The sequence below is a fragment of the Sus scrofa genome, chromosome 15 (genome assembly GCF_054392235.1).
Source record: "Sus scrofa isolate SSC_HxYL_T2T_F1_AM1 chromosome 15, Sscrofa_HxYL_maternal_Yorkshire_Landrace_v2.0, whole genome shotgun sequence".
Lineage (NCBI taxonomy): Eukaryota > Metazoa > Chordata > Mammalia > Artiodactyla > Suidae > Sus > Sus scrofa.
The window spans coordinates 92,921,814-92,948,829 of record NC_139397.1 but is presented as its reverse complement, the minus strand read 5'-3'; the positions used below and the strand labels follow the sequence as shown (position 1 = coordinate 92,948,829).

Genomic DNA, 27,016 nt, shown 5'->3' with positions numbered 1-27,016 from the left:
ATTCCTAACCTCAGGAAAGGGCTGATAAAGGTGATGTAATACTATTTACAAACCTTGAAAAGTTCAAACACCATGTGATAGAGATGGGATGGTACATAAACCACTTGTATTGGCTGTCCTGGTGATTTTGCTACAGAGCAGAAGAGAAAAATATGAAAGTACAGAAAGATGTGCTTAAAGCAATTTTAAGAATATATTGTGTAGTGATGAAAAGAAAACATTTACTATGGAGGATAGCACTACCTGGGGAGAAGTGCCACACCAGTTCTTTACTCTAGCAGTGTCTGAACCCCACACTCACATAGGTTTAGAACTGATGTGACAATGTGAGTCCTGGAGTCACTCTTGCTATCCTGCTCATCATCTACCAACCCAGCTTCCCATTCTTCCCTATGACAGAGGGTCTGTTTAAAAGACACTTAGTCTTAAGGTCGGAAGTTTGCTTTCCAAAAAGAAGTGTTAAAGTCTATAAATCCCATGGTCCAACTCACATAAATAAATGCATTCTTTCTTTAAGAAGCCAAGTGTTAATAATTGTTTCACCCAGGTGGAATGTTTTGTTTTATTTTAGGCATTTCTATGGAATATAGGTCCGAATAAAAACTCTGAGCTAGCATCAGTTTATCAAGGGATACCAATTCTACATTCAAACACTTAATAGGAGCCCAGCTGGGGGTCGAGGGCCGAGAATGAGTCAAGCAGAACTTTTAGTAAAGGAGTAAGACTCAACCATACCTTAGCATTCTAATTCAGCACTGACTTTTCCACTGAATAATGTATCCCCTGGAAACATGACTGGGACATCTGGAAACTGCCCACAGCAATTCAAGTTCCCAAACTATCATTTGGATGCATTGCAGTTCTTATTTATTGAATGGTGCCATTATGGCTTTAGAAAAACACCAGGCAATTCTATTTGCAGTGGTGCAACTTCTTCACTGCCCTCATCCTCTAAGGTCCAGAATACAACTCAGTGAAAGCCTATTTAATTTTATTATTCCTAAAGGGTCATTTTAACTTAGAAAATGTTTTTCCCTCTATTGAACAACCTTAACTCTAAGAAAAACAGGGAGTCTCATCAATCTCCTTCTAAGGCATCTAAACCTCTTTTGTCCAAAAGCACTAGTCTGGGTAAAAAGAAGACCCATGACAGATACACAAATTCTCAAAGAGATGAGCATCTTTCTTTCCTAGTTTCTATTTCCAGTCTTTTTACTTCCTCAACAATAAAAAATGGTTTACAGCTTGGGAAGTAGAAACCTTAAACAATAAAGCTTACACTACTGAAATGCATATAAAAGTCAAATGTAATTTTCTTAGAATCATTTTTTTCTATGACTAACCAGAAAATCAAAAATAAGCATAGAATTGTTATTAAAAAATCAGGAAAATCAGGAAAAAAAGGCCAAAATGTCTTATCAGAAAGAATCCAATTAAATTATAAAATATGTATGCACACACACGTGCACACACACACATATACACATATATTTTTTAACATGATTTGCTGTCCCTCAGCTTTCATATCCAGTGAAGACGTTGATCAAAAGTCCTTTCATAGTAAAACAAGTCTAAATTCTTCTTATCATTCCTTCTCAGGTAATCACAATACTAATCACTGAGGAAAAGACATCAGGCTTACCATTTAGTTCTTCAAGTTCTAGTTCAGGAGAGTTAATATAATACAAGTCACATAGACGCCTAGCATTCTCATAGCCATCTAGTGTGAATCAAAACAAAAAAAGCATTAAATAAATTTACTTCTGTTTCATGCATTTAGATGGCAACAGTATCGACCAATGACATTTTTAAAACTTTCTACAGAAGAAAATATACTTTAATAATCTTAGTTTGGGCAAAGTCTTTTTAAGTATGCAGTAACAAAGCCTAAAGGCCATAAAGGAAGAATGATATATGATTACAAAAAAATTAAAACATCTGTATGGGAAAAGACAAACAAAAAGAAAAACAGCAGGCTGAATAAAGTATTTACAATATACCTAACAAAAATTTAGAGTTCACAGAGTTTAGGGAATAGCCATTCTTATTCACTGGTAGATACATTTTTGGAGGTAACAAAATTTTAAATGCATCTTAAATATTTTTAATTCTAGGAATCTTGCCTTCTAAAATTCTAGCAAAAGTCAGCACATATCTAAGGATGTTCACTGCAGTAGTGTTGGTAATAGAAAAGTTAAAACAATCTAAATCTACATCAGTAGGAGAATGAGTTAATATATTCTGAAATAGCCCTAACAGCCATTCAAAAACTGGGTGTATGTCCATATATACTGAAGCATGGTACGATGTCTGTAAGCTTGTAGAAAAATATACAGAAAGTACCACACTTTCCAAAAAACAACAATGTAAGACCAACAATTATGTATGTATATGAGTATACATGGTATAAACAGAAAAAAGTGTGGAAAGATATAAACCAAACTATTATGAATTATGGCTCCAAGTAGAGGAAGTTAGAAAGGGGGGGGGATATTTTGAAGTAAAACAGATACCCTCATAACATCACCAAACTTTGCCTAATATATTGTGTCAACAAAGCATTCATCCTATACACAGTGCACAATTAACATTATAAAGTTATCTTCAAACCCATACATGTACTCTTAACATTTTATCTCATAATATAAAGAGTTGTTTTAATAGCAAGAAATAACACTCAACAATTTTGATTTTTGCATTCTTTCTGAAAGGAGAAATATAAGTGTTTACCTTTAATAACTTCAACTACATTGCAGTTTGGATTTATGCTTCCGATGTGTTTTTGATGAGATAGGCTTCCTTTGCCTTTTCCACCAAATAATAAAGCTATCAAAAAATTAAACACAAAAAAACAAATAAAATATGCTGAAATACCTAATGCCCCTATCCAGATTTGAATACTGTGTCTCTCACTGGTATCAAACAGTAGAACAAATATTTTCCTTAAATATAGTATTTTACATAAGGTTAAACATAAAGATTCAATTTTAAAAAACCTCCTTGGTGTGGTAGTCTATTTACCTTTCTTAATATGCAAAAAAGTAAAATTAAATGTTCTCCCCAAAGGGAATTTTTCTAAATAAATTTAAAATATACCAACACATCTTAGTGTCTTCTCTTGACTTTCAGACACTTACAGTGCTGATTCAGTAACATTCTAATTGAAATGCGACTCATGTAGAAACGATCCAAAAAGTACTGAACATTTTGGCTGGTGACAGGATCCACCCCGAAGCTCTCCTTGTATTCAACCACACCTTGAGCCATTGTGGGAATCACATCGTTGTGTCGGTTCCTGATCCGTATCACAGTATCTGTAAAGCTAAACAAACCTGCCTGTCAAAACAGCTTAATATTTTGCCAAGTGAATGTGATACTAAAATCTAAATTTAGCTGACAATAGTAGGCAAGAAATCCCTAATTCAGTAAAGGGAGAAGCAGTGTTTTACCCTTACTTAAATCTATTTCGGATCCTAAAATTTACTGAAACAAGGAAGATGTGAAGAAACTCCAAAATGAAACTTCTGAAATGTAATTATTTTCTTGGGACTCCTAAAAGTATGTTGTCGGCCACAAAACACGATCCTACGAATGTTCGGGGTTTTCTTTAACCATTATCAGCTAAGGTTATCTGAGCATTCACTATGCGCCTGGCGTCCCAGGGACATTCAGCCTAAGAGAAGACAGAGCGCTTGCTTCCAGGGAACACATGCTCTGTGAGGAATGAAGATGAATGAGCCAATAAAGGCAGTCTGTTCTGGAACGATTCCCTAGGTTCAAAGAGAGAAAGGGCCACTTAGAACAGAAAAGTAGAAAAGAATTCTAATTCTATCCCATTCATGCTATGAGTTTAAAAAAATGGGAGAGGAAAAGGCGACTTGTGTTAAGAGAAAAATGTTCAAGCTGTCCAGCCCTCTGATTTCTATCATTTGGAAGACATTATGGCATGGTTAATTTAAATAACCAAAGAAAAGAGGAAAGAAGTCTTAGTTGTGAAGTAGCAAAATCCATCTTATGACAAACCCATCAGCGTTTACAGTTCTGAACGAGTGTTTTCCCATCCCAAGTCATCATCTTGAGTACTGTTAACCTATCCCAATGATGCTCTCGCTGCTTAACACATCTTTGAAATTCCTAGTTCGAATCAGTCTCAAAACCAAACTGTTAACCCAAAATATAAACAACAAAGCTCCTCAAAAGCAAACAACGACTCTTCATCTCTAGTCACTCCTGAATCCTTTATTTCACACACCTCTTTTGTTACAACCAAAACCAATATTATTCTGCCTGGCCACTCAGCTCTCTTAAAAAAATTCACCTCGAATGACTGTTTTCAGAAGTTCTATAGCATAATGTTTACTTTTAAGTAAGACTGGGTGCAAATCCTTTTACTATGTGACAGTAATACTATCTTAAGTTACTTAACCTCTTTGTACACAGATAGTATTATCTCAGTAGAGTTATCTTAAAGATTTAATGGCATCCTCTGTGTAAACTGCTTCATACCTAGGCACAGAGTAAATTCTTGATGTTATTTTCAGACCAAAATCATGTTTAAAAAATGAAATGTTGCTATCACCTTTAAAGAGGGTCAAAAAAATAAGTGTAATAGACTTGGAGGACAACCCAAAAGAAGGGAGTCTTTAAGCTCTGAGCAACATTCATTGGAATACACAGGTAATTTGCCTTAGGGAACTATTGGGTTTATTAGTCCTGGCATGCTGATTATTAAACAAGTCACACTGCTTACACAATCTCACAGACTGCAGGTTGTAAACTACACAAGTGTTTGTAGGCCTTCCGTGTGGGTTAAAACTGTCATTAGTCTCCCATCTTTTCAAACTGGGAGATTTCATTTTAAAAATCTAGACATGTGGCTGTTCTTAAACACACACAATGGTCAGATGATCTGGGCAGTGTCTCTGCTGGCAGTGGTCACGGGGGCTGAGATGGCTGCCCATTAGAAGCACTCACTCACCAGACTAAAGTCCTCACCATCTCCTGTCATCCAAGGGGCACTGAGGCCACATCAAGTTTTCCATTGACCCATCACATTTGAATTCAGTCTTTCTTTACATTAGGGTTAGGAGGGACATGAAGCTTTTCCTAAGCCCAGCCCAACTTGTGAATTTATGTTACCTGCCTGGCCAGTGTGGGCTGCTAAACACATACACTACCACATGTTCTAGAGTAGTGGGAAACTTAAAAGTTAATCAATTTTCCCTAAAGTGACCCAAAAGCAGGTTTAAGCTCAATACATTCACATTTTTTATATGCTGTTCAAAGAGTATTAAAAATTGTGTTCAAAACAGTGTACTTACTCATAGATAGTTTTAGCATCTTCAGCACTTTTGTCCTTAAAATCAAGAAGCTCCTGAAGACTCTGGATATACCTAAAATGCAAATCAACCCCTCTAAATGTGTTCTTTTACATTTTGAAAGTTCAATATTGTGAGAATGTTCAAAAGGCAATTTTAACGCTTCTTAATTTTTAATAAATTATGGTTAAAGTAAGATTTTTATACCCATTCACATTAAAGCGAAGTGTCTGGCATAAAATGGCAGAAGGTATGTTTTTTCCTAAAAGCTTAGGTTAAATTTGATTTAAGAATTTTAAGAGTTCCTATTTATTTTTAAGTTCTATACTCTAAAATTGTTTTTTGTGGTTTTTTTGTTTTGTGTGTGTGTGTGTGTGTGTGTGTGTGTGTGCGCGCGCGCGCGCGCTTTTTAGGGCCATACCGCAGCATATGGAGGTTCCCAGGCTAGGGGTCGAATCAGCGCTACAGCTGCCAGCCTACACCACAACCACAGCAATCTGGGATCCAAGCCATGTCTGCAACCTACACCACAGCTCAGGGCAATGCCAGATCCCCGACCCACTAAGAGAGGCCAGGGATCGAATCCACATCTTCACGGATACTAGTCAGATCGTCTCCACTGAGCCACAACGGGAACTCCCTAAAATAGTTTTTAAATATCTTTAAAAATTTAAACAGTGCATTACAGTATACATACTGACTGTCTTGAGAAATGAGTCTGTCACCAACAACCACGTGGTCTTGGGCAAACTACTTAACTGGTCTTAATCTTAGTAAAATGTAAAGATCAGCCTACCTTGCTCTAAATTATATGTTTATGTCCATTCAACCAATGTTTACTGCCAGCCTACAATCTAACACATGTTTGTTTGTTTGTTTGTTTTAAACAGAACTGAACAGAAACATGAAAATAATGAAATCCAGGGTTTTAATTGATCTAACAATTCCAGGGAGCAAATAACCTGGAGAAGGAGCAAAATGAGGCAAGCCAAATGACTCTCTCAAGGTCATGCCATAGAGCACAACGGCAATGCAGAGCCAGAGCCAAAACACCTTACTATCATTCAAAGACCTTCAACAGCAAAAGGTCTGCTTTCGCTTGTCCATAGACACTTGATCTACAACTGCCCTCACTTAGCAGGCATCCAGGGGCAATGAAAGTGTTTTAAAAGTCTGTAAATCCACATGTTGGTTTGGAAAGCTGCTCCTGACAAGCACGATGCCTTACTGCATGCCTTTGCATTCCAAAGTCAAGCGATTCTGATGTCCACTGTTTTGACTCAACCCTTACTTTTCTCTTCATTGGCAAGAACAATTCTGCTCTTTGTTCAAGAGATATATCAACACCTACAATGTGTTAGGGCACAGATAAGATTGCAAAATGCAGCATGTTCTATTTTTAATGAAAAATTAAAAAAACAAAACAAAACAAGAATAAGCCTCCCTAGAAAATTATATGTTCTCCTTCCATCAAAATTCCTAAACAAATGCCTCTTACTTCAACCACATTTCTAACTCTTCCAATTTTGGACTAAATAGGATCTGATTACTGTTTACATAGTACTCATACTTTTTTTCACTTATTTTAAAAAACTGTTATTAGATCAGCTTCTCCTACAAACTATAAAGCCTACAAAAGGAAAGCTAGGATCTCTATGAATCATAACTGGGAAATGTCTTGCAGCTAAATTTTTTCCATTTAAGACTGAACTCTGGCAAACTCTTTTGTTTGAAACATACGGTGCTTAAGAAAATAACACTTTTAATAACATTAACAAGAAAGGCTGTATACAGCAGGTGGCCACATATGTGTGCACACCCTTAACACTCTACTGTCATTTTTGGGAAGAGAGATTATAGTTTCCACACGATTCTAGTAACTTCTAACTGTCTTTAAGTGGTAGAATAAACAGTCTAAAAGATATATTTCAATAAAATAAATTCAGTTTATAAAAAATATTTATGAGTTCCCTTTGTGGCTCACTGGGTTAAGAACCCAACAGGGTGTCCATGAGGATATAGGTTCGATCCCTGGCCTTGCTCAGTGGGTTAAGGATCCGCTGGAGGTCGAAGATGTGGCTTGGATCCTGCGCTGCTGTGGCTGTGGCTGGCAGCTGCAGCTTTGATTCAACCCCTAGCCTGTGAACTTCTATATGTCACAGAGATGGCCCTAAAAAGCAAAAAAAAAAAAAGAATAAAATGTATGTACACACTTTAATACATTCTATCAATCTGACTACAGTATGGGGTAGAAAAAACAAACAAATCTGGGTTTGAATACCACCCAGGAAGAGGGTGGTACTGCCTTAGACAAAGGACTTGACCAGTAGGTGACTCAGTTTCCTCATCTGTAAAATGGAGATAATCATACCTACAGGACAGGGTTATTGAACAGATTCAAGGTAATGTATATAAATCCCTAGCTATCAACAAACGGTAGATATTTTTATTACATAAAATAACATCCCTGCAGATTTAATAACACAAATCTTGAATACAGTGTTTCTGTGCAGTTCCGATTGTTTTTTTCAAAACCAAAAAGTGGGCTAGTCCAGGATTCAGGGGTCAAGCCCAGACAGACATACCCAAAGGAGGAGATATGCTGTTGCTGCTGAGATTCCACGGAAGAGTAAAAAAGTATTTGCTTTGACTTTGGGTAAAGTCTACAACTCCATCAAAATTGTCAACACAAGACAGAAAATCTTACCAGCTTTGTACCAACTGAACTGATGGTGTCCTGAGAAGATTATCTGGAAGAAGACTTATTTCTTTCATTATATTTGCCAACCTAACGGGCAACTCTTGCCGCAGAAACATAAATGAGGTCTTTTCACAAGCATTCACAGATCCTGAAACCAAACACGATGGGAACATTGGTAAGTGGAAGCCATAAAGCAGGGAGAAATACAGAAGGAGTTATTTGGCAAGTGGTAGTAGCATCACCATAATGACAGGGCAAGGAAAGGCGAATGACAAGCCAGCCTAGTCTCCAAGGCTGTGAGGCACCCTGAACAACTTTCAACCACTCTGTAGAGTGATGAGGATACTTTCCTGTCTCCCTTACAGCTCCTCTCTTAGAACTAAGACAACCTGAGCAAGTCTGAGCAAGGCACAGTCTAATTAACATAGGATCTGCAAAAGTCTATCCTATATAACCTGGTGCTGACATCATTTAAAAAATCTGCTTCCTAACTCTAGGTTTGTGAAAAGTGACTATTTAAGAAAGCAGAAATGTTAACAGGTTCAAGGGAAGATTCATTGATTCTACACAGAGAACCACTATACTAACTGCCAAAAGCAAAGGGTAAACAGAGGAGGCTTTCAGACAACGAACAGCAAAAATTTCCAATGCCTGTTCAGCAAACCATCTTCAAGCTACTACCCCCCTTGCAGGTCCTATTCAATTGTCTGATTCCTGGAAAGCATCCTGCTCCTCCCTCCACTCCTATCTCAAAATGCTAAGGAGAACAGAGGTAGAATGTCCTTTGACAAGCAGTTCCATTTAAAGTTAAACGAAAAAGTCATATTATTTCAGCAATGCATTTTAAACTCACTGATTTCATCTTGCTGTTCTTAGCAAGAAATAACCTGAGCAAAAATTAGTCTGTCAATAGCAGAAATTAAAGTATCAAAAGAAAACATTTTACCCTGAAAGTTTAATGGCATACTTGTAAACAAAGCCAAATTCACCCCTTAATCACCCTAGAGTCATTTTAAAGTAAAAACAAAAACCAAGAGCTTTGAGTCAAACAAAATTGCCACTGTAAACCACAATTTTAAGATCAAGTGAGGCGCTCCCTTGTGGCTCAGCGAGTTAAGGATCTGGCAGCTGTCACTGCTGTGGCGCGGGCTGGATCCTTGGCCCGGGAACTTCTATATGCCATATGCCACCGGCGCCGCCAAAAAAAACAAAAAACAAAAAAAACAAAATTTAAGTGGCCAACTATGCTGACATCTTTCAAGCCACTAGTTATCCGTTACAGCATTCACAATGCAGAAGATAACCGTGTCTACAGAAAATTTTGACTTTTAGTTTTCCCTTATTCTCTTAGGCGCCTCCATAGGAGAAGTCAAAGTCAAAAGCCTTTGCAATTTTCTGCATGCTTTCTAAAGAAAACTAGGAAGCACCCATCTGAAGAAGAAAGTGGTCAGTCACTTCCTCAGAGGTGAAATGTGGTAAACCCCACCGCATCTGGTACTCATGCACTTTACACGTGCTCCAGACTTATTTGTTGTTGACGAAATGAATGTGCTGTTGGTGGAAACTCTTAATTAAGCAAGGAAAACATTCTGTGCAACACTGGGCCAGTTATAACCTGCTTCCCCTACCAGCACGCCACTTTAATGCAATCATCACAGGCAAACGAGCATTTATCATCACTCTGCAGAATCCGAACACGACTCCGGAGGTGTCCGCGCACTCGCCTCTCTCCGGCGCGGGGCTCTTCCCAAGGAGGCGGGCTGTGAGCTCAGAGGTGCACACGTGCACTGAAAGGCGGACGGTCATTCAGCCCTGGCGCCCGAGGTTGTTTTCCAACAATACGCGGTAAAAGACACGCGCTCCGGGTTATCTCCCCCGCCCGCCTGCGCCTGCACCGGAGCAAAAGGAACCGTCCGCGAGGGAGGAAGGAAGCCCCTAAGGCGCTGGGGGAGAGACGTTGAGGAGGGGGGCGCGTCGGAGACAACAGGACGCCCGCGCGGGCCCGGCCCGGCCGGGTCAGCGGCCGCAGCTGCCGGCTCGGGCTGCACAGAAAGGCTCGGGGCCCGGACCGCACTCACCGAAGTCCAGGAACTGCTTCATGGAGAGCGGGGACGGCGAGAAGCGCGCGTAGAAGTCCACTTGGCCCGGAACGCCGAGTTCAGGCGCCGGGCCGGAGCCCGAGTCCGAGGTGAGGCTGCGGCTGGCGCTGGGGCAGGCGGCGCGCAGCCCGGGGCCCGGGCCGGCCGAGGCGGCTCCGCGCAGCAGCCGCGCCAGCCTCATGCCGAGCCGTGCCGGAGGAGCCGAAGCCCCGGGCGCCAGATCGCCGCTCGGGCACTCGGTCGGGTGGTACGTGAGGGACGTGGCGGCTTCGGGGGCGGGGAGCGGCTGTCACCGCCACGGCCGCCCCCCTCTTCGGAGCCAAGCTCCCCGCGCCGCTGGGCGGGGCCCAGAGAGGGAGGGAGGCGGGGAGCGCGCGCCGGACCGCCCCCGGGCTACAGTCCGGCCCCCTACGCCGTGGGGCGGGGCCCGGAGAGCGAGAGGGCGGGGTGCGCGTGGAGGCCGGGCAGCTACCACCCTCTGGCGGTGTGCGCAGTGCGCCCCCTCCCACGCCCTTTGGTTACACGGCCCTCCCAGCCTCAGCTGAGGGGCAGGGCCGGCGCTGCTTCTTCACACCGCGGTGTCCCGCTGTGAGCGTGTTCCATAAACTCTCTTCTGTGATGCAAGCCCATATTTTACAGGAAAAGAAACTGAGACCCAAAGAGTTTCAGAAGCCGACCCTTGTCAAACAGTGATACATAAGTACAAATGGTGATCACTTCGGTGTGGCCCTAAATAACAGGACAACGACTGCTGGTCCTAGGGGAAGAGAATTGGCAGCCCACCTCAAAGCGTTACCTACAGGCATTCTTGGCGCAGGCAGCAGTGTGTTTAAGGGGTCCCTCTACTCTGACTGCCCCTCTTTTTAATTGTCTTCTTAGCGTCACAGTTTGGTTGCTCCATCCTTTCTAGGTTTCTAAATAGTGAGTATAAGACTAGAGAATTTCTCATTTTGATTTAATCCCATAGAGCTGCAAAGACCAAATCTACAGTGAAAACCACCAGTCCCTTCTCGCCATGGCTACATCCGCATATATTCCGCCCCCCCCCCCCAGTGCTTTGGTATACCTTAAATACAACAGAATTACTCTTCCATGGGTTTGTAGTTTGTCAGTTAAAATACATTTAACTGGTATAAAATTGCTTCCTTATAATCCTCCCCACAGCATCCTTATAACCATTACTCCAACAGTTTCTGGTATAGAATAACAATTCATTTCTCCATGGTGGTCAGGTCTTGGGTTGTTGGGTAAAAGTATGATGTGTATAAAGAATGCGATGAGAATCTCTTTTTAGAGTGTATTAACGTTACCACATAAAGTTCGTTTGCCCAGCCTGAAACAGGCCAAAGGCTGAGATTCGGAGTTTTGCAACAGGGGAAGGATTTAGTCACGAGGTGCCAAGGGAAGTGGAGGGGAGAACAAATCACCAATCCACATCCCGTAAGATCAGGGGGCTTGGGATATTTATGGGATAAGGAAACAGTATGTATCACAACACTGTAAATGAACTTCATTAAAACTTATAAAAATGAAAAAAAAAAAAAAGCGGCAGCAGCGTGGTCTCAGGACTGGGGAAAGGTGGCTGGAGGTGAGAAAAAGGTGAAGTAAGCCATGTTGTCGGCAGATACAACCGAGCTACATGCTTCTTCATGGGACGCATGTTCAGAAAATGGCAGGGTTAGTATGATCTGAGGGTGGAGTGTTTGGCCCTCTGATGTCAAAAGGTCATCCATCCAACACTCCAGACAGAAGGCCCAGTTGAATGGTTGGTGGTCTCAACCAGTTTGAACTGGGCAAGACCAGCTCCATGTTTTCCATGTTCCTGAAAAACAGCTTTTGAACCATTACTATAGTGACCCATCTGTCAGAGGTGCTGCATATAGGGGGCAATTAAAGGAGTCTTGTGATACATTGTCTAAGCTGTGAAGCTCCTAGGGTGTGCAATTTTGCAAGAACCATTAAGGCAAGTTTGATCAGTGAAGGCAGATTACATAATATTTATTAAGCAAGTTATAGTTTAAGGGATCTAACTGCTGACTGCCCTCAGTTGCATCAGTCCTGCAGGTTTAGCTTGAAAGAAAACACTGACCACCTGGAAACAATTGTAGGAAGTTGAGGGAATGGGGTGGAAGCAGCACTAGAACGTATTCTCCAAAGTGGTGCCTCTAACAGTTATTTCTCTGAAATTGTTAACATGGTTGTCCTTACCATTTTGGTAGAAAATATCTTAGAAGATGCAGTATAACATAAGACTGTGAGATTTGTAGAGAAAGTAATCAGAGGATGGTATCTCTTGATATGTTCGCTCCTCCACCAGCCATGCTCTGTACCTTCCAAATGTGGCCTTCCTTCTTCCAGTCTATGAATATATTTGGTGAATGAAATATCACCTGCTGATAGAACACCCAGGTAGTGTTCTAGGTGGCTGGGAGTAAAGCCACATGCAATTCAGGTAGGATCCCTTTGATATATGCCTGCTTTCACAAAGCATACTATATAGGATCTAACATGGTAGAATTATATATATATCTTAAAATACTAGCCTGTTCTGTAAAAGAAGGATTAGGCATGTTTGAGTGGCCCAGACAGCAGATGGAAGACCTGTGGGTGGAAACTGTAGGGAGACAGAGCTGATTTAACACATGGAAAAACTTAACAGCCCTTTGACAGTGAAATGGCCAACCTTAGAGGCAGTGGGGAGGTTCTTGTCAGTGACTGTCAGAGCCTAGAGGGCAGCTGCATAAAGATGCTGTCGGGGGGATTATAGGGAAGCAATGTGGTGCTGTGAAAGGATCCTGGGTCTGGTGTCAAATCCTGGCTCTTTCATGTTCTGGCTGTGTGGCCTTGAGTGAATTACTTAACCTCTCTGAGCCTCAGCCTCTTACTTAAAATGGGGAGATAATACCTATTTCACTGGGTGACTGTGACATAGATAGCATAGCCATCTGTGTTAGCACAATGCCCAGGACATACTAAATATTCAATAAATGCCATATTTAAAAAAAAAAAATCGTTACTGCTGGTTTTTATTATTTCCTTATTAGGTTTTTTTGGGGGGGTTTTTTTTTTTTTGGTCTTTTCTAGGACTGCACCTGCGGCGGCACATGGAGGTTCCCAGGCTAGGGGTCTAATCGGAACTGTAGTCACCCGCCTACGCCTAGGCCACAGCCACACCAGATCCAAGGTGCGTCTGCAACCTACACCACAGCTTACGGCAATGCTGGATCCTTAATCCACTGAGCAAGGCCAGGGATTGAACCTACAACCTCATGGTTCTTAGTCGGATTCGTTAACCACTGAGCCATGACGGGGAACTCCCTTATTAGGATTTTATTAGAACCCCTCACACACATGTTTTTCCGGAAGCCAACTTTACCAAAAGTTTGGGAGAAGACAATTTAAAATTGAATATTAGCCATCCTTAAAATAGTCTCTTAAGGAGTTCCCAACATGGATCAGCGGAAACGAATCTGACTAGTATCCATGAGGACAAAGGTTCGATCCCTGGCCTTGCTCAGTGGGTTAAGGATCCAGAGTTGCTGTGAGGTGCAGTGTGGGTCTCAGATGCGGCCCTAGAAAGACAATAAATAAATAAATAAATAAATAAATAAATAAATAAAAATAAATAAATAATCTCTTGAGTGTTTCCAAGACTCTGCTCCAGCCTCTAGTCATGTTGCCCTCCTCCTCCTCCCCTTCCATCCAGATCACTCCCTGGCTCTAAATTTCTTCCCAAACTATCACACACAGTGTTATTCAGCTTCCTTAGCCCCCATATTGCAACTCTGCGGCTTTCCACCTGAGCGAGTCAAGGGCTCAGCTGAACAATGACTTGTGTGGAAGCACAACGGCCAGGCAGAAAGCTTGAGATTTATCCTATCAAGGTTCATTCACCCAGAAACCAATCCAACTTTTCTTTTCTCTGAAGTACCTTCCCCAGGCTTCCACCCAATATTCAGAAAATGAGTATATAAACACACGCATAAAATTGTATCAACTTTTTGCTTCGGTCAAAGGCTTAGAGTCCAGAAACTGGAAAGAAGACTAGATTTTTTCAGGTGTCTGTTAACATGATGGTTGTTAAGACTCTGGTAAAAATATCTTAGAGGAAGTAGTATGAGCATGTGATCAAAGGGAGAAAGTGATCAAAGGGTGATTTCTCTTTTATATGAACTTTTCTAAAAGGCCTCATTATTTAATATGTACATATAAAGTACAATCCTAATGTAGGACTCTATAAAAAAGCTTCATCTCTAGCAGGCTTGGGCCAGATACTCTTTGTTCACTGAGATTTTATGATACATGTTGGGCTGATTTGAAATGGAAAAAGCAATAGAAAACAAGCTAGGCTATGTCACCCTGTCTTTTCAACCCTCTGGCTTCCTGGGGCTCAGAGGACGAGAGGAAAGTCATGATTATTTATTCCCCTGCCCCTTCCTGCCAGGCTGTGATTTGTATCCTTCTTAAGTGTGGCCACGTGGCCACAGCTCCCTCCTGGTGCCTAAGGAGCCCTAGAGGTGGTACCGTTTCCCCCCCTGCTGCACATTGGGGTGCTTCACCATCCCTGTCCCGTTACTTCTGCTTACACCTCTGTAAATAGTCCCTTCAAACACTCTTCAGTTTCCCCTTTGAGAGCACCACCATTTCCTGCCCCATAAAGTAACTATCAAAAAAGGTAAAAGTATCCATGAGGATGCAGGTTGTTTGATCCCCGCCCTCGCTCAGTGGGTTGAGCTGTGGTATATAGGTCGCAGACCCGGCTCAGATCCCGAGTTGCTGTGGCTATGGCTAGGCTCCGATCCAACCCCTAGCCTGGGAACCTCCATGTGCTGTGGTCATGGCCCTAAAAAAAAAAAAAAAAAAAGGACAAAAAGAAGGGAAAATCATGACTTTCCTGCAACCATAAAATGAACACACTACCACGTATTTTTACTATCTCACAATTTTATCAATTATACCTCAATGAAGCTGAAAGAAATTAAAAGGGCATGCCAGAGTTTTAATTAACATATTCATTAAATGAGGGAATCAGAAAAGATGTTACACTGATTCAAAGGAGAAGTCAGAAAAGAGGGATAGAGGTATGAATTTATAAAGGGCTGTAAAACTGGCTTTTCCTCTTAATCTCTAACCCTCCACCTCCACCTGACAGAACGAATTTGCATGGATATAGGTGAGAATTATTTGCATTGTCAGTTATCTACAAGCTACAGAGTTATAAATAGCTCAGAGACAGAGAATCAGAATCAGACACCAGAGAAAACTGTGCTCTAAAGAAGTATTTCCCTGAAGCCTGATTGTTAACTACCTACGTTTGCCTGCCTTCCTTAAGGATGACTGTCAGCCAGGTAATGGCTTATGCAGTCTTGTGGGGGCCATCCTATTCACCAGGACTTAACTTGCTCTAGGGGAGACACCGTATTTATCTGGAGTGGGTACTTCGATATGCTGCTGGATTTGAAAGATCCCTAGGGGAAGCTCACAGGACAGCCTAGTGGGAGCGAGGAATTCTCTTCGCTGAGCTCAGGGGGAGGGAAGGTGGCCACTGCACCACAATGGGAGCGCTCCCTGAACCCTTGGTAAAGTTCCCTAAAAAAAGAAAAAAAGGCTTGTTGGGGGATCTCTTGCGTCTGTGGGCTAACTGGTGAAAAGGATGAATTTTGCATAAGAATTGCGGATATCATTTGCATTTGAGGAGCTCGAGCAGCGGGTCAGGTGGAAGGGGACTCTGAGGTCACAAACCCCTAAGAATTTACAGGCCTGGACAGTGAGAACTCTGGACTTGAACAAAGTGGATAACATTTGAGCTCATTCTAAGGGGCAAGAAGTCTGCTGATGTCTGAATTATATATGCCATCAGCAAAGTTCTTTAAAATTTTGCTGAGGTGAGGTGGTCTAAATTTTTTTTACCACCAATTTCCCATTATTTCTTCCATTTCATTTCTTCTTTGGTTTCTAGCTGCGTACTTCTAGGGTTCATTCATTCAGTAGACAATTCTTGGCCAGCCCCAACCCAGGGCAGCCCGCTCTCTCTGAGGGTGTAAATAAAACTTGAAAAACAACAACAACAACAAAATGATTCTTTAGACATACTGTGTGCTGGCAGGCACTATTTTAGGCGCTGGGGATACAGCAGTGAACAAAACATCCAGGTCCTTGCTCTCATGGGACTTCTAGTCTAAGGGGGCGAAGAGACAGATAATAAATCTATAAGATTACCTCAGAGAGTGCTACTAGCTGTAACAATAATAAAACAGAGTAGTGTGTGTGTGTGTTGTGTGGAGGCTGCTTTACAGAGGAGGTCAGTAAAGAAATTAGGACCTTCAGAGGCCCTAAAAGAAAAAGATGTCAATCAACTCCCACCACGATCCTCCAAAAAACTAACCCTCCCTACTCCAAGAAACAAAACAAAAATCCCTAAGGTTGTTGGCCCTCATTCACTGGTAATTCAGTACAGAAGTTGTTAAGTAAGACTTTGGCTTATGAGTGTTGTGATTCTCTTAAAACCCGCAGCTGGCTTATGGTTGGTCACCTCCGTTTGCAGATAACCACAGGCAAAACACAGGATTAAGCCTGAAGTGCTAGGTCTTGCTTCCTGGCCATTGTGCTACCTACCAGCCCCTCCTCTACTCTCAGGAGATGAACTGAAATGAAAGGCCCCACAATGTTCACTGCAGCACTGTTTACAATGGCCAAGACATGGAAGCAACCTAAATATCCAAAACAGAGGGCTGGATAAAGGAGAAGTGGTACATATATACAAGGGAATATTACTCAGCTATAAAAAAGAATGAAATAATACTATTTGTAGCAACATGGATGGACCTAAAAATTATCATACTAAGTGAAGATAGCAAAAGACATGTAGAATCTTAAAAAAAGATACAAATGAACTTATTTGCAGAACAGAAACAGACTCACAGACTTTGAAAAACTTATGGTCACCAAAGGGCACAGGTGAGGAGGAGGAATGGACTGGATGTTTGGGATTGGTATAGGCACACTGAAGTATATGGAATGATTGGCCAGTGGGACCTACTGTATAGCACAGAGAACTCTACCCAGTATTCTGTGGGAAAAGAATCTGAAAGAGAATGGATGTGTGTACTTGTATAACTGAATCACTTTGTTGTACAGCAGAAATTATCATAACCTTGTAAATCAACTATACTTCAATTTTAAAAAAAAAAGCATTGTCATTGGTTACCCTTTTTAAGATTTTATTTTATTTTATTTTTCATTATAGTTGATTTACAATGTCAATTTCTGCTGTACGGCAAAATGACCCAGTTATACATTTGTATACATTCTTTTTTTCACATTATCCTCCATCATGTGCCATCACAAGTGATCAGCTATAGTTCCCTGTGCTCTACAGCAGGATCTCATTGCTTATCCACTCCACATGCAATAGTTTGCATCTACTAACCCCAAATTCCCAGTCTCTCCCACTCCCTCAGTGACCCTTTTTTAATTCTTACTAGTTCATAAAAATGATAATAATAAATGGTGCATCTTACAATTGATAGTGATTTAGGATGAAATTTGGTTTACCTGTTTCTGTATGGCGTATAAATGCTCCATGGATTGTTCAGCTCTGTCAGGACCTGTGATAGGTTGATTTAGGTTATAATTTTAGGCAGCAAAAACAGCCACTTTATCTTTACCTCAAATGGGATGGCTCTTGCCTTTCACAGGACTAGGCTAAAAGCAGCAAGAAGCAGCCAACATACAACAACACCAAATCTTTTCTTCCCTTTCTCCTAGGCTGGGATATAGTCTGCCTTCTGAGGTATCACGGAGGCTGCTGCTACTAAATATTTTGCACAGCACGGCAAGGAACGCAGCATTCCAGCCTGTAATATCTGATTTCTTTTTACCTGTTTCCAGACATTTCTGCTGAGCTAATGCTACATGGCCATGCCTAGGTAGAGCAGGAAGAGGGTTTTTATTCTTGGTAGTACAATCGGCCCTCTGCATCTGGGAGTTCCACAATGGCAGGTTCAACCAACCTCAGATAGAAAATATTTGGAAAAAAAATCCCAGAATGTTTCAAAAAGCTAAACTTGAATTTGCCGGCCTGGCAACTCTTTACACAGCATTTACCTTGTGCTTATATGTACTTACACAGCATGAGCATTGTTAGATATTATAAGTAATGTAGAGATGATTAAAAGTATACAGGAGAATGCACCTAGATTATAAACCAACACTATACCATTTTACATAAGGCACCTAAGCATCCTGGACTTGGGTATCTTTGGGAGTCTTTGAGCCCTCCCCCTGCCAATTCTGAGGAATGACTGTATATCTGTCCAGCTAACATTTATATTTCTATGGTAAAAGGAGAGAAGGGGTATTGGGAAATAACTCACTGTCTCTAATGCAACTGGTAATTGGAATTGTTAAGATCGCCTGGGGAGCGTATAGCACAACAGAGATAATCCTTCACAGCAAAAATATTTAAGGGACGACCAGTCGTAGAAGCCAAGAGAAAAGCACTTTGAAAAATGAGGGGGCATTCCAAACTTAGATATTCTTCAGCAGCCAAGTAAAATGAAAACTGAGAACTATGCTTGAGACTTAAGAACCAAAAGGTTGCTGGTGGCTTTGGAACAAGGGGCTTCATGAGAACAGTGATGAGGAAGTAGAGATAACTGTAAATAAATACAGTCACTGGATCCCTGTAGAGTTGGTTTATTTTTGTTTCCCAATGAGGAAGTCTTGAGTGTCTCTAAATGCTGGAGGTGAGGAACCCATGAAGAAAGGGAATACAAAGAAGCGGGAGAGGTCAAGTGCCTGAATAGGGTCCTGGAGGACTGGAAGTGTCGCCTTAGATGGGAGGAGGGACATATCTCTGATCACGGTCGGAACACTACCAGAGTGTTTAATAAGAAATATGTGGAATTGGAGTCCCCGTCATGGCTCAGTGGTTAACAAATCCGACTGGGAACCATGAGGTTGCCGGTTCGGTTCCTGGCCTTGCTCAGTGGGTTAATGATCTGGCGTTGCCATAAGCTGTGGTATAGGTTGCAGACATGGCTCGGATCCAGGGTTGCTGTGGCTGTGGTGTAGGCCAGTGGGCACAGCTCCGATTCAACCCCTAGCCTGGAACCTCCATATGCCTCGGGAGCAGCCCCGGAAAAAGCAAAAGGCAAAAGGCAAAAAAAAAAGTAAAAAAGTGTGGAATTGATGTGGGCAGACCTGGGCTGCAATCAAGGCTCCACCACTTTCTAAATGTGTAAACTTGACTAAGGTGCCCACTCTTACCAATGATGATAGCCATTTCTCTCATTAGCACTTTCTATGGGACAGGCACTAACCAATGACATAGCTTTTTTTTTTTTTTTTTTTTTTTTTGGCCTTTTCTAGGACTGCTCTCGTGGCATATGGAGGTTCCCAGGCTAGGGGTCTAATTGGAGCTGTAGACACGGGCCTACACCACAGCCACAACAATGCTAGATCTGAGCTGCATCTGCGACCTACACCACAGCTCACAGCAACACTGGATCCTTAACCCACTGAGCAAGGCCAGGGATTGAACCCTCAACCTCATGGTTCCTAGTTGGATTCGTTAACCACTGAGCCACAATGGGAACTCCATGACGTAGCTATTTTTACAGAGAATGCTGAGGCTGTGTAGTCTAGTGGAGAGAGCATGTGTATTAATAAGGTAAATCAGACCAGGGCTCAGTTCTATGCAGGAAACTGAGAAAACTCTTATATGATCATTGACATTTTTTTCATGAAGCAAGAGGCAGAGTATGCTCGAAGCTAAGGGGAAAGGTGGGAAAAACTCATTTCGTAACATCCCCAAAGAAAAGGAAATTCAGAATAACTACGTGTCTTCTTTCATTATCCTTTAAGACATGCAAGAGGGTTGATGGATTTTACCTTGTATCAGAAGGGGCTTCTGCAGACTCAAGTACAGAAGACTCAGTTCAAAGTTCCTTAAATAAAAGACCATTTTGTCTCAAGTCACTGAAAAATTCTTCAGGTGGTAGATCCAAAGCATCAGATGTCTCCAGCCCACCTTCCTCCCCGTATTTCATCTCTGCTTTCCTTAGTGTCAGCTTCCCCAGCTTCATAAAGTTGACTCTTCATTAGTTCAGAGATGGACAGAGTGGCAGCAGGCTTGAGTCCCAGATGGGCAATATCTCAATAATGAGCACTTCTCATTGCTCAAGAAAAACACCAGGATTGATTCTGACTGGCTAGGCTGGGGCTGGGTTTCCACCCCTGGAAACTGGTGTGGAGAGGTAGTATACACAACCCCCCCACCCGCCCCAATGACCATGGGCTGAATTAGAAGAAAGGATCCCCAAGGGATACAGCCGATCCTTTCACCTGAAGAAAGGATGCTGGACAGGTAAAAACAACACGTATTATCTATTTCCATGTTGCAGACTGGTAATGTGTTTTTGTTTTTTTTGCCTTTTTCTGGGGCCACTCCCACAGCATATGAAGGTTCCCAGGCTAAGGGTCTAACTGGAGCTGTAGCCACCAGCCTACTACACCAGAGCCACAGCAACGTGGGATCCGAGCCGCATCTGCTACCTACACCACAGCTCACAGCAATGCCAGATCTTTAACCTACTGAGCAAGGCCAGGGATCGAACCTGCAACCTCATGGTTGCTAGTCGGATCTGTTAACCCCTGAGCCATGACGGGAACTCCGTAATGTGTTTTCTTATCTTGTATTTATACTTGCAAATTTCTAATGGAAGATCTTTTCATTTTTGCTAGGATTCATCACTGGGACTTAATGAACACATTCATTCCATGAAATGTGACATTCTCTCACAGAATGATTCTTCACATTTTTCTTTATACCCTTCATTTCCTATTTCTTTAAATCAGGTAATGCACATACACATTTCTACCATCTTAAGATTTAGAGAAAAGGAGAAACAAGATTCACTTTGATGTGATTGGTATGTATCTTAGAGAGTCAAGCTGATCATAAAATAAGAAAAAATATTCTGAATCCAGCATTAGCTGAAAAAAGGCAACTACATCCTTTCTACCTATTTTCTAATTTCCTAGATATTTTAGTATTTTCTTTGGGTGAGTGGCCATATCAGTCAGAGATCAGGACATAAAATAGAAACTACTCTAGGTATTATTGATATGAAGGGGATTAATTCAGATTACACGGATACAAAATAGACTTAAGTGAGCCCTAGGCTGGGCCTCTGAGGATAATGTCTAGAACAATGACCCACCTAGGGGGCTCTGGAAAGTGAGGTGAAGACAAATACTTGTAGCTGCAATCCGAGGTCAGGAAAAGGAAACAAGAGACCACCGGCAGTTAACACTTTCTGATGCTCAGGAAAGCTAGCAGACACTCAACACGGAACCTTAGGTCTCCATGACCATGCTTGCTGGTAGAAACACCCACTGAGTCCACCTTGCAGATCTCAGAAGTCGTGTAATTCGTAGAATCTAATTCACATGCAAAACCCCTGCTGCAAGGAAGTCTGAAAAAGGACTTTTTTTTTTTTTTTTTAAGCTTTCTAGCCCTTGTAACTAGAAGGGTGAAATAGAAGTTGAACAAGCCAATCCACAGTTACCTACTCTGATGGCTTAAGCATTTTACTCATTTGTTTTCCGGCGGGAGTAGTTGGGTTGTTTGTAGTGGAAAGAGGCAAAGAGAAACTGAAGAAGTGTTGCTGCTTGAGACAGGACGTGTCAAATTGCGAAAACTGAAGTCTTAGGGTTAGCCCGAAGCTTATTGCAGCCTTTCTGTTTCGTTACTGATTTAGAGAAGCCTCTGTAACTAGACGAACACGTCACTGCCTCTGTGGGTCAGCTACCGGAGCTGGCAGACTGGTCCCCATTTAGTTGTAATGGTATTCACTATAATGGTTTTGCTTCTAGGAGGGCAGGTATGTTGAAGGCATGGCCCGTGAGAGTAGCCCCAAAACAAATGTCATCTCTCCTGTCAAGAGACTGGAAGCTACAGACTCAGATATAACGAACACTAAATTGTGCCCCAATTTTGCTCATTATCCACAAATCTGAGAATGTTAGGGGGTTGGTTCTCATATAGAGGTGAGTTAGATTGGTGTCTACTTCCTAGAGACCTAGCTTATAATCCTGCTTACTCCATATACAGACGGTGGACATTTTTACAGATGAGGAAACAAAACCATTAGTGGCAAGTCAAATTGTCCAAGGTCACACCACTAGGAAGTGGCAGAGAAGCGACTTGAACGAGATGGACCCCGTAGACCCCTGCTACCCAATGGACGAGCAGTATCACCGAACCCAGAGCTCATTAGAAATGCTGCCTCTGAGAATTTCCATTGCGGCTCAGCCTTATCGAACCCAACTAGTATTCATGAGGATGTGGACTCCGTCCCTGACCTTGCTCGCATCACCTGTGAGCTGCAGTGGAGGTCGCAGACCCAGCTTGGATTCCATATTGCTGTGGCTGTGGCTGGCAGCTGCAGCTCCAATTCGACCCCCTAGCTGCCTGGCAACTTCCAAATGCCAAGGATGTGGCCCTAAAAAAAAAAAAAAAGTGTTGATTCTCAAACTCTTTCCCACACTGGTTGAATCAGAACCTGCTTCTTAATAAGATCTCACTGCCGTTCTCAGCCATGTTCAAGTGTGAGGAGGACTGCTCCTAACCACGTTGTTTCACTTTGTTGATTTAAGACCAGGGGAGCTTCCTCTGGTGAGCATCCTAGAACTTGAGTTCCATCGGCATTTTTGATGACCTTAGAATCAAACAGACCCCCAGTCTTCCTTGGGAAAAGTGCTTTTTTCTTTTCTTTTACTTTTTTTTTTTTTTTTTGAACTTCTAATAGATTTTTCAGTCAATGCACTGTGACATGTGGGAGGGGAAAAATGAGAGTTTTTTTTCCCAGGCTAGGAGTCTAATCAGAGCTGTAGCCGCCGGCCTACCCCAGAGCTACAGCAACGCGGGATCCGAGCCCCGCATCTGCAACCTACACCACAGCTCACGGCAATGCCGGATCCTTAACCCACTGAGCGAGGCCAGGGATCGAACCCACAACCTCATGGTTCCTAGTCGGATTCGTTAACCACTGAGCCACAACAGAAACTCCGGAGTTTTCAAAATGTTCTTTTAATGACAAACTGGCCCCATACATATAAAACGTAACTCAAGGACGAGATGGGCTCTGTGAGTATTTCCTCTTTTGCACGGTGGTAAAGGTAGAAGCAGCAAAACTACAACATACTTTCCCATTACAGGAAACCAAAGGTAGTATAAAAGAACTGAGAAAGAGTTCAAAAAAAGCATCCTCTGTTTTTATACCCTTCCATTTCGGGGGAAAAAAAAATCAAGAAAAATCAGTACATAGCAATTTCAAGATGCCTACATATTGATTTTTGGGTGCATGCTCCAACTCAAACCCACATTATGGTCACTGTATTAAAGGCTGGAAAACAGTCTAACATAGGTCAGTCTTGTATAAAATGATCTATGTGGATAAGCAGTTTTATCACAGTATATTTTAGTTAAAGGTACTTGGACTTGCAGATTGTAGCTATAATAGGTAAATCATGGAGTATGATAGACCTTGAAGTGTGAGGTGACAAAAGTCAGTGACAGTTAAAATAAACTGTTTCCCCATCTGTGATATGAGGAAGTAGAACTAGATTTCCACGCTTCCTTCCCATTTTAAGGTTTTATGATTCTATACTACAAGAGTAATTATAAAAACAGCTATCATTTATTTATTTGTCTTTTTGTCGGGCTGCACCCTCGGCATCTGGAGTTTCCCAGGCTAGGGGTCGAATTGGAGCTATAGCCACCTGCCTACGCCACAACCACAGCAACACCAGATCCGAGCCACGCCTGCAATCTACACCACAGTTCACAGCCATGCCGGATCCTTAACCCACTGAGCAAGGCCAGGGTCAAACCCGCAACCTCATGGTTCCTAGTCGGATTTGTTAACCCCACTGAGCCACCACAGGAACTCCCCCAAACCGCTAACATTTAATGAGCACTTTCTGAGCATCTCATTTACTCCTCATAAGGAACTACAAGCTAACCTATCGGTCTTACTTTACAAATGAAGAAACTAGGGCAGAGTGTCAGTCACTCACCAGGGTCATATTCTAAGAGGTGAAGCTAATTCATACCCTGGCAGTCTGACTCCAGCCTCTTACACACCCTGTTTGGTTGCCTCCTCGTTTATGGCAAATATGCCTCTAGTTTCTAAGCTCTCATTACTGGTGCAGTGGAAGCACCACAGGCAGAGCCCTTGCCATAAATATTCAGGCTATCCAGCGACCTGTTGCAGTTCTTAACCTAAGCTGCTCTTTGTCACCTGGGCAGCTCTTAACAGCACCAATACCTGGGTCCCACCCTCAGAGGTTGACAGTCTGACATGTGGCCTTGGCTTTGGGACTTTCAGAAAATGTTCCTTAGGAATTGAAATAGGCAGCCCAGAATGACTACTCCAAATTTTCTGGGAACGGGGTAGGTTCTGGAAGCAAGTTCTATCCCCAAAGGATCAGGGACTATGTGCCAACCATTGATGCCCTAATGCACAATTTTTAATTCTTCTATTTACAAAAGTAAATTCATCTGTGTTTGTTAGTGCTGTCTATTGTTTTAGATAAGCTTCCTATTAAAGGTCAAAGCCAGTATCTCATTTGTAGGTATATCTCTGGGGCCTAATAACATCCCTAGAAATTTTATCTGCCAACTAGAAAAAAATGATGCCACCACATCTAACTATCCCCATATTACAACAAAAGGATCTTAGCAGAACACTTGCTTAAATGTGTCCACTGGTTACTGCTGAGTACTTAGCTGCTAGGCTTTGAGATAATTAAAACAGCACACTCTGTCCCTGTCGTTTGAGATTTCTTATGGATGTTCTAGAAGGATGAGTAGTGTGTGAGAAAATAGACCTGATCTCTGCTAATGCTGGCCTGTCTCTGCCCATTTCCATGACCCTGGCACAGGTAGCCTGACGGACAGATGCTCCAGGGTCAAGGCAAAGAGAAGATGGAGGCGATTGATCTTTGCCGACTGCTGCAAAAATTGCACTTGTCTCTTGTAACCCTAGGCCCAGGGTAGCCATTAATCATTAGCTGGTTAGTTTTGTGCCTTGTGGCGCCTGGTCCACCTTGCACTGTGCTAGACTAATTTTCTCACCGTGACTTGTGTTTTGCAGTTCACTTACCCTTAGGGCATTTAACCAGGAATCCCTTTATAACTTTCCTCCTACATGGGTCTGTGGGTAACTCCTCTGCAGACACTTAATACCCAGCATTCTTACACTCTAACAGCAGGATCAGAGTCAGCAAAACCTGTTTTTTAAGGTATAAGAGATAAAGAAAAATTACTTGCCATTTGACCGTAGCCAGGAACTACTGGAGGAACAGATGCCTACCAGCTTTTTTGCAAAAGCTATTCTTTTGAAATCGCTCTCCAGTTCATTTTCTCCATCCCTTTGAAGCTTGCCTCCTCCTCAGTGCAAGTAGTTGGACCATGATAGTGGTTGGACCCAGCCTTTGGTCTTGAACTGCCTTTAATCTTTTGCTTATGAGCCCCTCGCTGATCAAACAACTCTTCCACATTCTTGTTTTCTCAGCCCTGGGGATGTGCTTATGCAGAAGTCAGCCACCTACAGTATTTCATGCTTTTCCTTCTTGAGAACAAAACAGTCCATCAGTCCCGGACTGCCTTCTACATTGTTCTTTCGTGGGTAGTGTACTAGAGATCAGTTTCTCCATGAGCTGTTTTCATTTAGGGTAGAAGGCCCAAACTTATCCTTACTTCACTGGCCTGGACAATTTAAGGCACTCCTCACATCTGCCCCACATTCTAGAATATTCTCAAACACAAAGGCATGACATGAGCCATGAGTAGGCATGACCATCGCAAGGTTGTAACAAATAATCGACAACCAACAATGACATGTCAGTGTTTGCAGACAGATCCAAGGATGGCCCCTTAATAATGCCATTATCACTCTTAGGTGTCCCTGTATTTTTTGAGAGGGAGAGAAGGGAATAGAATCACAGGAGACATATAAGCACTGCCATGACCATCAGCCAAGGAGGTCAAGGTCAAGGCCAAGGTCATTTATGCCACAACTCTAACCAAACCACCGTTAAGAGTGTCAGTAACTGTGATGCTGATTACAAATTATTACAGTGATTTAAACTGGGTTTACCCACAGGACTAATGCAAGTTCACAGCCACTAGCCTGTCTTTAAAAAGTGCCAATCACTCATTTCTTTGGGTGATGACATCTATCTGATCTTCAAAGAACTAAGAAGGCTAAAGCTTAATATGTAACAGCAAGTAAAGTGGGAAACTATTACCTAATAGACTGGACATTTTAGATTGGAAATTTATTCTGGTTAGGGCATGCTATATTGTCTGAACACTATACACATGCCTTGTATTTATTAAAAATTGTGTAATCCAGCTAGAGGAATTTCATAAAATTACTTTAATTAAATGAAATCCATTGGTGAAAAAATTTTTCTGACCTGTCAATTCTACCAGTTCTTGGTGAGCAATATAATGACACGTCACAGCTGGACTGCTCGTATATCCAAAATGTGTTCTCAAAAGAAAGCAACTTAGCCCTAAGAACATTTATTCTTTGTGCCATGGGATCATTGCTAAGCCATACCTCTCTTCTTCATAGGCATAAAAAGCCTGGGAAGCAGATGAATTAGTGCATACAGAGATCTCTCAATTTGTGGGTATCTTGAAACGAATCACCTTTAAGATCATTTTCTTTTAAAAATATCTTTGGCTCCTCTGAGATTATTCATAGTGTCCCATATAAATAAAAACATCAAAAACTTTACAGCTTAGCTTGATGGCATAAAAAGAAAGGCAACTCAGGTTATTTATAATTTCACATATAAAATGCTGTGTTACTAAGCAA

The 27,016-nt window shown here is 42.0% G+C and overlaps 1 protein-coding gene and 1 long non-coding RNA gene across 6 annotated transcripts in view; one reads left to right on the top strand and one right to left on the bottom strand.

Moving 5' to 3' along the window:
• The window catches only part of LOC106508120 (uncharacterized), a 34,321-nt gene extending 26,785 nt beyond the window's left edge, over window positions 1-7,536 (top strand). For both annotated transcript variants that reach the window (XR_014829571.1, XR_014829575.1), the window contains exon 6: window positions 6,209-7,536. This is a non-coding gene — a long non-coding RNA (uncharacterized LOC106508120). The remainder of the gene's footprint in view (window positions 1-6,208) is intronic.
• PDK1 (pyruvate dehydrogenase kinase 1) overlaps window positions 1-10,366 on the bottom strand; it is a 42,465-nt gene extending 32,099 nt beyond the window's left edge. For 2 of the 4 annotated variants that reach the window (XR_014828749.1, XR_014828750.1), the window contains exons 1-6: window positions 10,098-10,327; window positions 8,026-8,167; window positions 5,322-5,393; window positions 3,138-3,322; window positions 2,731-2,826; window positions 1,643-1,720 (exon numbers count right to left, since the gene is read on the bottom strand). Coding sequence is in view for 2 of the 4 variants with exons in the window: in NM_001159608.1 (NP_001153080.1) it covers window positions 54-130; window positions 1,643-1,720; window positions 2,731-2,826; window positions 3,138-3,322; window positions 5,322-5,393; window positions 8,026-8,167; window positions 10,098-10,299 (852 nt within the window). In the remaining 2 variants the exon portion in view is untranslated. Of the gene's footprint in view, window positions 1-53; window positions 131-1,642; window positions 1,721-2,730; window positions 2,827-3,137; window positions 3,323-5,321; window positions 5,394-8,025; window positions 8,168-10,097 lie in introns of all 4 variants that reach the window. The other 2 variants (NM_001159608.1, XM_021074572.2) reach the window with 2 other exon arrangements.
• Window positions 10,367-27,016: the final 16,650 nt, after the last annotated feature.